A 16,288-nucleotide genomic window follows, 5' to 3' on the forward strand; every position below is an offset into this window, starting at 1 on the left:
TTAATTTCCACTGAAATCTCAGCCGCTTCCCGACTTGGCTGAAGGCTGATGACGACCGCCGGCCAGAGGGCGTCGCTCTCCCCGAGCCCTGCGGACTCCGGCTCCCGGAAGGGCAGCTCTATCTTTTCTCTGCGTTACACTCGTCGCCTCTTTTCCGATTCCGGTGTCCCTCCCCCCCCCAATACAGCCATGGCCGCCGCCGTCGCTGCTGCAGGTCCTGGTGCTCCCCTGCCCCCTGACGAATTGCTTCCTAAAGGCGATGCGGAGAAGACTGAGGAGGAGCTGGAAGAGGAAGACGACGACGAGGTACTGGGGCCCCGCAGGGCGAGGCGGGGAGCGGGGTCCGAACAGGAGCGTGCCGCCCGGGGGTGTGGGCTCCGCGTGCTGCGGGATCGGGGCAAAGGCGCGTCATGGAGCCTGGAGAGGCCGGAGCGGAGGCGTCTCTTCGGGGAGGCGGAGTTAGTGGCCCCACTGGGTCTAGGGTGCCCTAGCTCCAGGGCGTTCCGCATGCCCCGGCGTCGGGGAGAGGTTACCGCTGCTTCGGCCAAGACCTGGGCCTCTTCCACCACAGCCAGATGAGACCCTGTCGGAGAGACTCTGGGGGCTGACGGAGATGTTTCCGGAGAGGATCCGGTCCGCGGCCGGAGCCACTTTTGATCTCTCCCTCTTTGTGGCTCAAAAAATGTACAGGTAAGAGACAGGGGCAAAGACATTGGGGTGTGCCTGAGATGCCATGAATGAACACGGGCTTTGGAAGTAGCATACCTTCGTTGGAAGCCAGCCTGCTACCTAGAGATCGTTGAGTGACCTTGAAATTCTGGTACCTTAGCCTTTATTAGTCTTAATTTCCTTTTCTGTAAGGGGGGATTCTTGTTGGGCAGGGTCGTTGTTAGGCTCGTTTCCGATGATGTGAGATAACGTGTTAATTGTAAGAACAAAGGAGAAGGTTAAAACTGCTGTCACTAGATAGAGCTACCAGAACTGCTCCTTCTGTTTCTGGTGGGAGCGTGGTGCAAGAGTTAGGTAGAGTACATCTGTCATAAACATGGCATAGGCAGCGTGAGGAATTTGGTTCCTGTTGGTGCAGCCCTCTGGTTTTGCCTCACCGTGCTCGCCACCGCTCTCTGCAGGTTTTCCAGGGCAGCCTTGTGGATTGGGACAACTTCCTTCATGATCCTGGTTCTCCCTGTCGTCTTTGAGACTGAGAAGTTGCAAATGGAGCAACAGCAGCAACTGCAGCAGCGGCAGGTGAGCTGACTCGGCTTCTTGCCAGTGGTGGAGACTCAACTTGGTTGTTTCTCCAACACCTGGGTAGACCAACAGTTAATGTGTGGGTAGGGATTGGGATCTGGCCCATGTTCTTTTACCTACTTGATTGTGCTGTCAGCATTGTTTTTGTAGACCTTGTGTGTCCCCTATCAGGTAGGATTTAAAATGATATCCCTGGATCTGTATAATGCCTTACATCTTTCCTTTTCTATTCCAGATTCTTCTAGGGCCTAACACAGGGCTGTCAGGAGGAATGCCAGGGGCACTACCTTCACTTCCTGGAAAGATCTAGTTTGTTACTGCTATATTTGACCTGTCTTGGTGGGAGAAGTTTGAAAATTCAATAGTGTTTGAACTGCTGATTTTTTTTTTAACTTTGGCACATTGAGCTACTTAAACCTGGTTGGGAGAATCTTCACCACATTGTCTCATGGAGAGATTCCCAACTTGCAACTGTGCCCTCCACGCTGTCCTGACTTACTACTTCTGTCCTCACTCTGATACCGGAGTGCAGCAGTACAGATGGTTACTCCAACTCTGGCCATCCCACTTCTTTCACTAAATTACTCCTGACTGGAAGATCTCAGTGTCTCACTGTGGAGTAGGAACTGGTGCCATTGGGAAGGATGTACCCCTGACCATTAACAACAGTTTTGTTTTGATGTGCACACTATACGAAATACAGAATGCATTACAGCTGTAGTGTAAAAGTAGCCACTGTGAATTTCTATGTATGTTGGAAAAGAGAGAGGTCGGCAGCAGCTTCAGCCACAGGATGGGGACTGTGGAGGGCAGAGCAGGAGCTCACTTCCTCTGCACATTTTAGCTATTAGACCTGTGTGTGTGTCTAAAAGAGGAAAAAGTCAGTGCCCACTTTTGTAATTAAACATTAAAAATTATTCCAGCCAAAAGTGTCATGCATGTGCTTCTGATACGCACCTTGAAACTGCTTAGATCATTTCAGAAGGACAAATTCGTGGACAGCCACAAAACACAGTATATCGCCAGAAGATGACTTGTGATGTTAGTGAATTCCTTCTAAAGTAGCATCATACTCAAGTTGACCTTTTTTCTTTATGCACATAATTACAGGATTCAGGCAGACATGAGATTTATGTACGGAGTTTTCCGTTTTTAATATTTGGTTAAACAAAATACATCTTTTGTAAACAAACCCAGCACAAGGCCAACAAAAACGGGGGGGGGGGGGGGCGTATAGCAAGAAAAACAAAAAGCCTAGGGTTGCCCCTTACTGGGCATCAGGGTCAGGCTTGCCCCCTTCCCTAAAGGGAATGGGGCTTTTTGCCCTTGGGCATCAGCATGGGTCCCTGTTCCTAAGCACCAGAATTGGATATGAACGGAGAAACCAGCCCTGAAATGTTTAAGCGTCTTTGCATATCCCATTGACTCACGGACTCCAAGAACATGGGGACTCCTCTGAAGTGCCATTAGTACAGGCCCAAGCAGGTTGGAGAGGAGTTTTCTCCTTTTCCCGGGAAATGGCTTCCTATCTATCACTGACGGTGCCAATGGACCAGTCGGCAAGGCTGGCTGTAACTTCTGGCTGGTGGTGGCTGGAATGTCGTTGTGCAGGGACAAAGAGCTGTCTGTGGTGCCAAGCAGGTCTGATGTAGAAAATGGTGCAAAAGAGACTGCAGTCAGTTGCTTAGACGGTGTAACGCAGTAGCCGCTTGGTGGCCTGTTACTCAGCATAAAAAATGGCCTCGTTGGATTGAAGTTAAATGTGCAGAAAAAGTGCTGGTGTAAACATGCACTCCAGTCACAGTGGGGAGGAGAAAGCCTCAGCTTCATCCCCTTTCACTTGCTCAGGTTTGACATGCAAGCCCCAGGCTGGCTTTGCTGCTGGAGAGAAGTCTGGCTAGTGGAGCAGCTCTCAGGCCTGCCAAGACCATTGATCTGTAAGGGCTAGATAGGCCATCCCTGCCTGCCCACCTGCCTTGAGGCAATCACAACCACTTTGGAGATGGTATGCCATGACACGTACTTTCCCTCCTCTTGTTTTCCAAAGTTACAGGAGAAAAGTGGCCTACAACTAAAGAGGTAGGGGGCAAGTCAATTCTCAGTTGATTTGTAAAGGGAACTACAGAAAGATGACCACGCAACTTGAGGACTCTGCTTGTCACTATAGTGACTTCCAGCCTAGGAATTCTGATTCCAGCTGTTCTCGCCATAATACTTTCCTCACCCAACTCTGTCTTAAACTAGTGGAACTTGATTGTTGGAGGCAGGCTTATTTTTTCCTGATTTTGCCGGAGTGGGAAAACTGCCTTTTTTCTTATCTTGTGCCCCAGAGCCTCCTAAATTAGTGTAATGAAGTGGCAGGGACAGTGCTGGAGTGAGGCGGACAGGTTGCCCATGCCCTCCTGGCTTTGGCCATGTCCTCTTAGGTATCTAGCTCACCCTGTCATGTTAGAATGTTGCAGGATTCAATCACTCAGTATGAAATTAATATTAGAGAACTTTCATTATGAAACTCCAAGGATAGCCATAAACCACCTCTAAAAATAGGGTAAGGGGTGGCATTTAGGGCTGGAGACGGCATGCTGTAGTGCTGCTGGGGTTTTTGAGATGGTTTCCTGAGGCCCTTTTGCTCTGGGTCCTTCAAACTTGTCACAAAGGCTTTGCATGTACTGTGTCTTCAGACCCACTAGTTGCCAGGAAAGGGGAAATGGAGGCAGCATCTCCAGGTAAGTCAGAGCAGCAGTGGACTCCAGCAGAGCCTCTGTCAAGTCCTCAGAGGAAAGGGAAAAATAAGTGAGGACCCACTTTTTTCCTCCTCTCTTCAAATAAAACAAGTGTCTTCCATTGCCTGCCCTAAGCACAGAGCTCCTACCTTCCTCTTCCAGGAACAAGTAACGCTGGCTGGTTCTTGTAACATTTCACACATCTGGCCTATTGCACACTGTCAAGTTTGAGGGGAAAACCCGATGAGATGTTTGGGGAAGGGGCAAGGGCAGACCCACTGTGTAGGCCACAGCACATCACAGAGGATTTAGGGGGTCAAGGTGAGGGAAGGCTGGGCAACTGTTACACATCAGCCCTCCAACTCTGATGGGCCTCCACCTCTTCTGGTACCACCAGCAGGAGTTCACAGTTCTTTCCTCGCAGGTGATGTTTTAGAAATTTCCTATGAGGAAAAAAGATGAAAGAGAACAAAGTGCTGTTAAAATAGCCATTTCCAGTCTTGGGGCCACATGATCACCAGGAACCTCATTATTTATACCCGTGGCAATCCTAAAAAACACTCTTGTAGTGACCTGTTCTTGGAGGGTCGCACCTTTGGTATACCTCTCAATCTGTCCAGTTAGGATTTCCAATCTGAATTTCTGCTGCTGATCATATTATTGCCAAATGGAGCTAGTTCTGTGACAAACAGAGCTAGTCCAAAGTACTCTAAAGTAAAGGGCTTCTAGTTGTTTTTAAAAAAACAATTGGTTCAAGAGAAGTTTAGTCTTCTCTGCCCTGAATGTCTTCCTTTCTCTAAACTGGCAGCTGAACTGTCACAGTTGTCTAAGTGTAGATAAATATTACAATGCCAGTCCCACCAGACCAGAAGGCCAGTATCCCAGGTTTGGGAACTTTATGAGCCATTAAAGATTCAGGTCTTATAAGTCTGAGACCTTGTGATTCTAAATAAGGCAAGGAGAGGTCCAAGGAGCTAGGAATTTCATTTCCTTTGTCAAATAATCAAAGATGAGCATGAAGAAGCCCACACAGTACATTAGCGACCACAGGCACCTGAGCTCGCTCTCGCCTCCAATCCACTCGGGCATCTTCAGTTTGGAGTCTAGGTTGTAGTAGGCACCGCCCACCTCTCGAACACAGATCCAGTGCTGCCTTTTGAGAGGCAACTTCAGTGGACCCCAGCACAGGCTGGAGGGCAGATTCATGATGAAGCCCATGACATTAGTGAGAGCAATGGCACTGACATCCCTGCAAAAGAGAAAGTGTCAGTTTCCCTGGCTGTCACACCACAACTGGCCACCTCCCTCCCCACTCATCCCTGAGTGACAGTTCTCATCAGGTGGAGCCTGGTCCAGATTACCTGCGCTTGTCCCACCAAACAGCTTCATAGCCTTTGGTCTGAAGTGCTGCCATAATGACGTTCACATCGTAGTTCCCATTTCCAAGCATGCTCTTCTTGTGGGGGGTCACCATGGTGTTCGGCGACAACCTACAGATGTGAAAGGAGGGCTGAGACTTGTTGATCTGCCTAACACCTCCTCAGCCTTTGCTACCAGAGACAGAATAGCACTTTAGGCCCTTGTCCCCCCGAAGCTTGTTTACCCCATTCAAGTAAACTAACCAACTCTCAACAAAGTATTTTGTAGTCTGGGCTCCTACTGTCCAGGGATTACCTCTCTTTTTATGCAAAATAATAATTCAGTAGTGATGAATTATTCACCTGTCATTTAGAAAGTGTGCCTACAGTGAAGTCAATGGACAGAAAGTTCCATGAAGGAATCTATTTATGAAATCCCCAGCCCACTCATTTCTGCCATCTTTTTCCTTGCTGACTTTTCTGCCCTGATAAAGCCTTTTTTTTTTTTTTAACAATGGAAAATAGCATTTGATATTTTCATTTGCATGGGTAGTATTTGTTACTCTTGTGGGGGTTTTTTGGTGTTTTCTTTTACAGTATAAATGCTTCCCATTTAAGGCTTGCACACATGATAAACATTAATCATTTAATACTCAAAGGCCTATAGGGGCCCAGGCAGGTCACATAAATGTATGAACTGGGGCGAGATTTAAAGCAATAAAAAGTAAGGCCTTATATTAAACTGGAATGCATGACCCATGTAAAGCATTCCAAATATACATGTGTATGTGTAAAATTCTTAAATAAGAATTAAAAAAAAAAATTAAATCACAAAGAATCAATTGGAAAAAATGTTTGTGCCAAACAACTCAGTGTGCAGTCTGGTTTGCTCACCCAGCTTAAAGCCATTTCTGGCCAGGCTCTTAGCCACTCCTCCATCTCAAGGCAAGGTCAGTTCTGAAGGCATTTCCAATCCTATTACTTTGCTTTCAGGACCTGTGGAAAGGTCATCTTGAAGGCAAGGGTATGTGTGGAGGAAGGGGAGGTGGAATGAAAGTGGAAATATCCAGCAGGCTGCTAAATGCCATCTCCCGAAGAGAAGCTAGACTTTAGGTCAATTCTAAAAACTTAAGAAATCTTATATAAGAAGTAAAAAACTTCTCTATACCCAGCAAACATAATTTAATTTTTCAAAATAAAACATACTCCTGCCACTGCTTAAATCCTCTTGTGGCTCCCAAAATACTAAATACAATCTACACTACTTCCTCTGGCCTGCAAAGCCCTCAGGATCCTGCTGACCTCATCGCGCCTCTTACCACACAGACCTCTGCTACTTGAACACTGAGGGCCTGTGTACTCACCCACGGTCGCCACTGTCCGGGATACTCTTCCCCTAGATCGTCACTTGGTCTGCTCCTCATTATTTGAGTCTCAAGTATTATTGCCTTAGAGGCCTTTTCTGACCATCCAACCTTAGGTTTCTCCCAGTCACTTCCTCTTATATCCACCTGCTTTAATTGAATTACAGCCCTTGTTACTATGGGACACGTTTTCTCATTTGTCTGTTTTCCCACACTAGAGTGACAGCAGGGGCTGCAGGAGACTTCTCTATCCTGTGAACGCTACATCACCAGGGCCCAAAGAGCGCCTGGCACATGATAGGTGCTGGAGAGTTGCTGAAATGTTCTCTATTTATTTTGTTACCCTCTTTTCCTGAAAATAGAAGTGGACTTTAAAATGAGAAGAGCTGATGTGCTTGTCTCTAGAGCTAATAAAGAGTATCTGAAGACACTAAACTCCACTCTGCAACCAAAATTTGTTTTCTCTGTAACAATAACTACCATTTATTGGAACTTCTGTGTCAAGCCCATGACATGTTTTCATATGTATCTAATTTAATCCCCACAATAAGTCTATGAGGCTATGAATTATGTTTATGTTTAAAAAACTGAAGTTTGAATTGACTTGTCCCTGATCTCTTATCTTTCAAGTGACAGAACTAGGAGTCAAACTCAGATATGTTAGAATCCAAAGTTGTGCCTGTCTTATAGCAAGGACCCAAGTTCAGAGTGGTGCTGGCGGCAGGTTGATAAGAGGAAAAAGGCCAGCAGTCCCTGGGGCATGGGCTTGAAATGTAGGTTAACAGGACAAAGCCTCTCAGTGGATTCTTGGGCACTTGTATTAAATGCAAAAGCCGCAAAAGAAAGCCTAGCTCAAGATACATCCAGTTCCTTTCCCTTCATCAGTTTTTCAATAGCTTCTCATTACTTTCAGTGAAGTCTCCAGCCAGTAGATGCAAGAAGGCTCCAACAAAGAAACTGCTGAGTCTTCCCTCTCTTTCACCACCTAAGTCCCTCTTGGACTCAAACCTTAGAGCCACGCCTTCCCAAGTGTGTTCCCAGAGGATCACAGAAAACATTCAACACAATGGCTGAAGAAATCAAGAAAACAGGTTTCCTGCAAGAATTCCTGGAACCCCTAATACGCTGATATTCACCTTGAGTCTTGAGGAGACAGGGTTTATCTTTCGGTCCCCAAACATGTTTGACCACACCAACCTTTTTTTTGCAGGTGCACCCTATAAGACTAGTGTACCCAGGGCCTCTTCTGGCCTACATCTTCTCAGATACAAATCCTTTCCTGTCTGCTCTCCCTCTCCCCTAACTGGAGGCCCCTCACCCCACGCCTGGACTTTTAAACAGGTTCCTAAACTGATGTCCTTGCTTTCAAACTCTCCTTTCTCCAATTCACCTGTATGTTCCTGCCACATTCACCAAGGCATCATTTCACTCTGTTATATAAGAGCTAGGATTGAAACCACCAATGGTTTCAGAGTTAGGATTCAACCTCCTAACTCTGAACAGAGCTAAGGTGCACTGAATAGTCTGGATATTTCGATACAGTGGTCCCACTGAATTCCATGGGATCCTGTTATGTTCCAATGGATTGTTTTCTTGAGACTTCCTGGCAAACTCCTGTTCAGGACTGATTCTCTTAATGATTTTATTAGAAATTCTGAACCACAAAGCAGGTTTCTCATTGTCACAGCCAGAGGTTAGAACCATGGGATCTGAAGTGATCTCCAAGTGAGAAGATAGGCTCTAGTCCAGGTCTCACACCTCAGTGAAGTTCCAGGCCCTCTCGTGGGTGCCCCTGTGTCTGACTATGCTGATGGGTATGGATTTTGTTTTTTTAATCCTCACCCGAGGATATTTTTCCCATTGCTTTTCAGAGACAGTGGGAGGGAGGAAGGGGGGGGGAGAGGGAGAGAGAGAGAGGAGAGAAACATCAATGTGAGAGAGACACGTCTATTGGTTGCTTCCTGCACTGGCCTGGACCGGCATTGAATCTGCAACCAAGGTGTGTGCCCTTGACTGGAATCGAACCCGGAACCCTTCAGTCTGTGGGCCGATGCACTAACCACTGAGCAAAACCGGCTAGGGCCCGATGCATTCAGATTTTAATGAAAAGGAGATGTGGAGATATTCATCCATATTCCTTTTCTCCTGTAATTATTTTCATTTTTATCAGGTCTGAAGAGATGTAACATTAAAAAATATGGCTCAGAACTTCCTGATGTCTTAAAATTAAGTATAAAGCACAGATCATAGGGCCAGACATGCAGGAGTGCTCTGTAGTAGATGTTGGCTACGATGGTGATGGTGATATTTGTCTGGCCCTTGGATGAGATAATTCAAATCTCTAGAGGTTAACATTCAACAACACCTTTTCTCAATTTACAACCACCATACCTTTAAATTTTTTTTTTTAATTGACCTGAGGGAGTAGGGGAGGGAAGGAGAGGGAAGAGAGAACAAGAGAGAAACATCAATTGGTTGTCTGCCATATGTGCCTCAACCAGGGATGCAACCCGCAACCTGGGATGTGCCCTGACTTGGAACTGGACCCACCACCTCTGGTATATGGGACGAAGCTCCAACTGAGCCACAGAGGTCAGGGCACAACCACCATACCTTTAAATGTGGCTCCTTCCACCAGCTCAAGGACCATTTAATAGGGAGGCAGGAGGACTTCCCCTCTATGGTAGAGAATGCTGGTTGTTCACCAATATCTACAATCTTTGTCCCTTCCAGCTTGCATTAGATTTTTTCCCTAATACCAAGTTAGTTCTCATCAGCTATTATATTTGGGAGAGAAATACATACCTAGCTGCAAGAACATCTGATCACTGAAAAATGTTCAATGACCAAATGTTTGAGACCTGAGGGTTTTCAAAACTACCTTGCAAAGCCGCTTCCACGTCATTTAACTTCTGAGTCCTTTCTTTTCAAAGCGCAGACACATAATAAAATATATGAGATCAAATATCCACATCTATCCACATGCACACTGATGACACTTGCCCTATTTCTATCTTTTCTCTAATTTCACATGTTGGAAACAGACCCTTTTCAAGCCTCTTTTTGCTATCACTGTGGACTTTACCACTATCTTCAAATCCTGGATGGAGCCTGTCACACACCTGACTCCTGTCTTCCCGGTTCCCATGTTGCTGCCAAGTCATTAGCTTAGTTCTTTCTCAGTTCCTATTCATTTCTATTCCAAACATGAGTCACCTCATATGCACAACTGTATTGAAACTCCACCCTGCTTTTGTATTTCTCTTTCATTGGGCTAAAATTAAACTGCTAGGATCAACTTCCTCTCAACAAATGGCATTAATAAAATTTTTCCCCATTTCTACTTATTAGCCTTATCTTCAAAAAAGCATAAAACTTCAGGATCTGGGAATTTGAAATTATCTAGTTAAACCTGCCAACATTACTGTTCTTTCTGTTAGGACCCAAATCGTATTTTCCTTTTCGATTGTTCTGAATCCCGTGGGTCCAACTTTACTTGAATCTGTCAAGGCCTGGTCAGTGTATCTCTGAGATGTACTTGCGGCGGTTGAGTCCATTTCAACTTGTTTTCTCTACAGTGCCTAGCAGTGCCTGGCACACTGCAGGCAGCCAGTAAATGTTTAAAAAATTCCATTTTCTCTCTCTCACCTCTTCTCCTTTGCTTTTTCCTTTGATCCCTTTCATGCTTCTTTTGTTTCTATTCATCCACACAGAATCTTCCCATATAAAATATTCTATACAGAATTTCGACCTTGGAGTGGGGACAGAGTATATTCTCTTTGTGTACTGATTTGCTATTACTTTAAGGTGGACCATAGCATTGTTTCATTCAGGGAAAGCAAAGCTGAAAAAGCCCCACTATTATTCACAAAGAGCTTACACTCAGTCCACATCTTCAGACCCAGACCCAACTCACTAGCAGGATGAACATGCCTTTCCAATACTCAGGAAGCGACAGAGCAGTTAGGAGGGCAGGCCCTGGAGTCACAAAGCTTGGTCCAAATCCTGCCATTAATAACTCTGTGCCATGATTTCCTCATCCGGAAAAATGGCAAATAACAGATTCTACCTTTTAAAATCAGTGTGAGGAATGAGTTAACACAAGGAAACAGTGCTTTGCACAGAGTGACTGTTCATGTGTGTTGGTGAACGTCATCATGTCAGCTCAGGGGCCAAATTTACAGAAGTGAAACAATTCTGAATGAACACACAGAATTGACTGTTTAAATTACTAGTGAGTGAAATTGAGCAAATTGCTTAAACTGAATCCTAGCTTCCTTGGATCACTACTGATAAGGTTGTTGCAAGACTGCTAGATGTTACCAAGTACCAAGCACATTCAACTACTCACAATGAGTCCTTTCCTTCTTCCTAGCCTTAGGTTGGAAATAAATTGCAAATATCCAATTTAGAAGAAATATTAATGGCTGGTCAAAAGGAAGCAGACTAATGGATTGGCCTCCTTTCTACTCCTTTCAATTACATGACCTGGTGATCTGAGACAAATTATCTCACCTCCCAGGGTGCAATTTCTGAAGAGAGTTTATCCTACTTGCCATATAATGGCCATAATGCAAATGACAGATTTGCCCTGCTAAGTCATAACTATGGTTATTATTGGCAGTGCAAAATAATTACCCTCATTATAATTTTGTCAGCACACTGGGATTAACATTCTTTTAAGAGAGGACTATGGTTCTTTCAGTGTAAATAGTCCATACCTACAGCTTCACAAATCACCCCAAATAGGTTGTTTCCAGCTGTAATTCAGGTCCTTCTGGGGCAATACTTTCATCTCTGAGTGAAGGGAGTCAGAAAGAGTCTTCTGAAACTGCCAATATGCTCTACTTGAAGAATTCATCAGCTTTTTCTGCACTGAGAACTGAGCAGGCCTAACACTTTCTAGCTGGAGCAATCAGACAGGCTTCCTGCCAAAGTCACTATGGACTGCAGACGTGCTGACATGACCCGGTGATCTGAGACAAATGATCTCACCTGCCAGGGCCCCATTTCCTGAAGAGAATTAGTTCCTGCAGAACTAATTCTCAAACCCTTTGATAAAAGAATTTTCAAACATCAAAGCAGAGAGAGAAAAGCTGAACTTCTATCAACCGGTCAGGTAGCATTTGGTGAGTGGATAAGAAAGGGTATCTAGAATGAAGTAGAAAAGGGAAGGGATCAAGAGTGAGCTTCCCATCACAGCTTTCCTACTTAGAAGCTATCTGGACAAATTACCTGACCTTTCTGCCTGTCTCTCCATCAGCAAAATAGACACAGTAAAACACTGTTGGCAGGGCTACACAAAATACTGTATGAAAAGCACAAAAGCCAGCACGTGGCCTCGTAGAAAGGCTGAGTACCGTGTATATACCTTTCTGTGTACCCACAACATTCCACCTACGATGACAGATGACTGAGTATGTACTTATCTTGTCCCCTTCTAGACTGTAAACTCCTTGGGGGCAGGACTTGAGAGGCATTATGGCATAGTGGTCAACAGCACAGACACAACATGAATTCAAACTTGGCTCCATCTCTTGTTATGTTACCTGGGCAAATTACTGAACTCTGTCTCTATGAAGTGGAAATAACAACACGTACTCCATGGCATTGCTGAGATGACACCACTGATGCTCTTACCACTGTGCCTAGCCCATAAGTGCTCAATAAAAGGTAGTGATTACCTTTCCAATTGTGTCCCTTATACCTGCTAACAGCATCTAGCTGATAACACCTCTTGGTTTGAAGGTGTATGGTGCTGAGACATTATCCCACCCACAGAATTCAGAAATAGCAAAAAGTATCAACAAGCCAAGAAGAAGGAGTCCCCTACCTCTGGAAAATCTCCTGCAGCGTTTCCCGGGTGAACGCACTGCTGTCCTGGAAGACGTTATTGAGGGCGTGCAGGGCACAAAGCTCCCTGCGCTGTTTCTCATGGTAGATTTGTGGGGGTGCTGCCTGGGGCAGCTCCAATGATTCAGATTTGGCCTTGTCTCCTTTCCATGGCACGCAACTCATGTTTTTCGTTTTGGGTTCCAGAGAGGAATAAAAACACCCACCCTTCCCTCCTGAGGAGGAATGTAAGCTTCTGAGTCTTCAGGATTCCTGAGGTCCACCTTATTTTCTGGTGTCCATGATTTATGCTTTGTCACGGGGAGAAAAGATTGGAATCAAAAGGAAAAACAATCCACCTCTTCTCAATAGAAAAATAACTTTTGGATTAGTGTATTTCGCCACCACTGTCAAAAGTGCAGAATTTTAAAAAATCATATAAAACCTAAGACCTTGTTCCCTTCTCCCGCCCTCCCCACCCGCCCCCCTCGAAAAACCCCCCACGATTTTCTTGCTGTATTTTCCTCTCTGCAAAAGCCAACCAGGCCTCAATGCAGGAAGACCGAACGGAATCGGTCACATCGCTCCTTTTCTTCCATTTCTTTCGAACCACAACGCCACTGACTCGGGAGACAAGGCCTAGGTGGTGGATAAAACGCAGAATTCGAGCAGCTAGCGAGAGCCGGCCAGCGTGGGATCGCGGGCAGCGCCGGGGCCTCCGAGGCGGCTCGCCATCGCCTCCGGTGCGGTGGGGCCCCGCGGGGCGCGAGCCGAGGCGGGCGCGGCTCCCTCGGAAAGCGCGGACTCTCACCTTCTCGCCTCGGCCCTGTGGGGGAGACAACCCGGGTCAGCTCCGCCGCGAAGGACCCGGCAGGCCGGGGAAGTGGCGCGGCGGGTCCAGCCCCAGCCCGAGGGAAGGTCCTGCGCTGGGACGGGCCGACCCGCGAGGGGTGGGGCCCAACAATTCTCCTCGCCCTCGGGGGCCCACTCGTCTCGCGGCTCCCACCCAAATCTCCCCTCCGGTCACGTGAGTGCAAGCCGAGGGGGGCCGAGGGTCGCTCCCCTAATCCCGGCCCCCGCGCCCACTCGCGTCCGCGCCGCGGATCACCCCTCACCGCTGCGGACCGCCAGCTAGAACCGCGGGCCACCACCTGGGCCGCGCTCGGGCCAGCGCGCGCACCTGAGCCCAACGTCAGCGGCCCACGCCCAGCGCGTGCTCCGGAAACGCCCTCCCGCGCCGCCCCAGTCCCGCCCCGCCGCGGCGTCGCGTCTGGGGTCAGCCTTGACGTCAACGGCGCCGGCGGTGGGGCCCGGGAGCCGCGCCTGGTCGCTGGGTTCCAGTAGCGTCGGGGTCCCGGTTGGTGCCGGGGCCAGAGGGCCTCCGCGCGCCGGGCTGCGGCAGCGGATGAAGCTGGTGCGGGGTTTCTCCGTTCTGGCCCACCCCGGGCTGCGCTGCGGTGGACGGTCTGCGGGAGCCCCGCCCCGCCCCCGCGTGTCGGCGCCCTGCCCGGCGGTGACCCCGCCTGCCGCTGCCGCTGCCGCTCGGGGCTGGTTTACTCTGGCCGGGCGCTACCCCTGCGCCGGCGGTTTGGGGTTTGTCTAGCGTGCTGTTGTCCAGGTGATGCCAAAGCACCGCCCTTTCCGACCCGGTCCGGCGCGGATTCTCGTGGTTAGTGGGTCCGACCCCGCCACGCTCGCCAGGAGCGCAGAGGCTGAGTCACATTTCAAGTAGAGCGAAGAGTCTGATTTCAGTTCCTCGGTGTCGTTTTTCGGTTCGCTGCACACAGACGCCTGTCCTCGCACCCTCTCGGTGGCTGCCGCGGAGCTTTCCTCTCGGGGTTTCCTTGAAGTCTGTCTCAGAGCCTTGTGCGTCAGAAGGGCAAACTCTCAGCCCCGCGTGGATCCCCCCCCATCCACCCCGAGGGCATGTGGAAGGCATCAGCAAATATTCACTATCCACCTTAGCTGCCCTCCTTTTGGATTTTTGTTCAGAAAGCTGGAAAAACAGTAAGAGATCACGCTTTCAATTCCGTCCCTTCTTTAACCCTGCTTCAACCGGACTCTTAACATCATGACACCCAACACAGTTATCACTTAACTCATACTTGAGTACCTACTATGTGGATTGGAGTCCTCTGGGCTGATCCATTCGACTTTTGAATTACCTTAAATTTTTGTAACTTGTAAGCCTGCTAAGGGTTACAGATAAATTTACAGATTAGTTATTGAGGCTTGCAAGCATTGTTCTAAGTGCTTCACAAATATAGACTTATTTACTGCTAACTATTGTGGGAGGTAGGCACTTTTTCTTTTAATCCTCACTGGAGGATACTTTTCCCATTGTTTTTCAGAGTGGAAGGGAGAGAGAGAGAAGAGAAACATGGATTGGTTGCCTCTAGCACACGCCCTGAGCCGAGGTACTTGCCCTTGCCGGCAATCGAACTGGGATCCTTCGGTCCTCAGTCCAACTCTCTAATCACTAAGCCAAACCCACCAGGGCCATTTTTTATTTTTATTTTTATTTTTTTTAGAGGAGAGAAGTGATGCTCAGGTTAATTAACTTGCTCTAGGTCACATAGTAAGTAGTGGACCCAGGATTTGAACCCAGGCTCTTAACCTGTCTTCAGAAAGAGGATGTAAAGATGGGTAGGGAATTTCCTTTATAGAATGTGATTTTAGACTTCTCTATTCAAGAAGCACCTACTCTGAGAATATTTATTCTGGACAAAGCCCTATGATGAGAAGAGCATGCTTTTTAGTATCCCATCATGTGTCAATACATTCTGAATTTGAATTTTTGGAAAAGCCAGTTTACTAGTAAAATATTAGATATCAATTATTGTTCTAGAGTACAATGCCTTGATATCTGGCTCTTCTGACAAATCAAGATTTTAGTTTTTGTCACTGCCTCATAGAGAAATATATAGGATAGTGGTGAGCAATTTAGCCAGTAAAGAAGAAAAAAACACATTGTAACTATTATCAAGACATTTGGAGTTGGATGACTTGTCCAGGGTTCCCAGCTGTGGTGTTTGTACACATAAGACTTGAAAACAGGAACAAGATGAGGTTGCCTCTTTCCTTTCAGGTAGATCCCTGAAACTGAAAGCCATTTTGAACCCTGCCTTTTGTTCACTAAATCCTGTGATTCCAAACCCTAAATCTTGACGTTACCTTCTCAAATGGCTGCTTTCTTGCTTGCTACCTGGGATGAGTAGCCTAATTCCTAATTTCATCAAGTTCTTCAGATTTTTAATTTTTTTGTAATCCCTTGCTTTTCAGAGAGAGAAGAAGGGAGAGAGAGAGAAACATTGATGTGAGAGACACACACATGGATTGGTTGCCTCCTGCACGGCCTGGACCAGGCCAGGGAGAGAGCCTGCAATCGAGGTACTACCCTTAACTGGACAGAATTAAACCTGAGGCCCTTCAGTCCAAGGGCAGACGTGCTAACCACTGAGCCAAACCAGCTAGGGCAAGCTTTTCAGGTTTTTGAAACGAATTCAAGATAATAAAACTGTTGTGATTGTTTTGGATTGGAGCTTTCCACAAGTGATGACGTGGAAAGAATTATCCACAGGAAGTTACCTTAAGACCCTAGCTAGATCTCAGCTCCAGTTCATAAATGTGGTAAGGTGTGTAAAAGAACAAAAATTCAACTGAATAAATTTGAAGATCTAATTGCCTTTATTAAATTATTCGTGCATCGGGCAGTAGCAACCCATCTAGTAAATAGAAGGAGCTCCAAGGAGTTATACAA

The 16,288-nt window shown here is 46.9% G+C and overlaps 2 protein-coding genes across 2 annotated transcripts; one reads left to right on the forward strand and one right to left on the reverse strand.

The window, feature by feature from the left end:
* The first annotated feature begins 175 nt into the window (after positions 1 to 175).
* TOMM22 (translocase of outer mitochondrial membrane 22) lies at positions 176 to 2,180 on the forward strand. The gene is made up of 4 exons (XM_016205282.2): positions 176 to 306; positions 572 to 690; positions 1,131 to 1,248; positions 1,487 to 2,180. Exons 1-4 carry the CDS (start codon positions 190 to 192, stop codon positions 1,559 to 1,561), a joined length of 429 nt encoding a protein of 142 aa, XP_016060768.1. The 5' UTR covers positions 176 to 189; the 3' UTR covers positions 1,562 to 2,180.
* JOSD1 (Josephin domain containing 1) lies at positions 2,009 to 13,695 on the reverse strand. Its single transcript, XM_016205283.2, has 5 exons — positions 13,644 to 13,695; positions 12,530 to 13,354; positions 5,336 to 5,464; positions 5,029 to 5,223; positions 2,009 to 4,417 (listed from the first exon to the last, which is right to left on the reverse strand). Exons 2-5 carry the CDS (start codon positions 12,712 to 12,714, stop codon positions 4,318 to 4,320), a joined length of 609 nt encoding a protein of 202 aa, XP_016060769.1. The 5' UTR covers positions 12,715 to 13,354; positions 13,644 to 13,695; the 3' UTR covers positions 2,009 to 4,317.
* Between the last annotated feature and the right edge of the window lie 2,593 nt (positions 13,696 to 16,288).

The sequence above is a fragment of the Miniopterus natalensis genome, chromosome 2 (assembly GCF_054644295.1).
Source record: "Miniopterus natalensis isolate mMinNat1 chromosome 2, mMinNat1.hap1, whole genome shotgun sequence".
Classification (NCBI taxonomy): Eukaryota; Metazoa; Chordata; class Mammalia; order Chiroptera; family Miniopteridae; genus Miniopterus; species Miniopterus natalensis.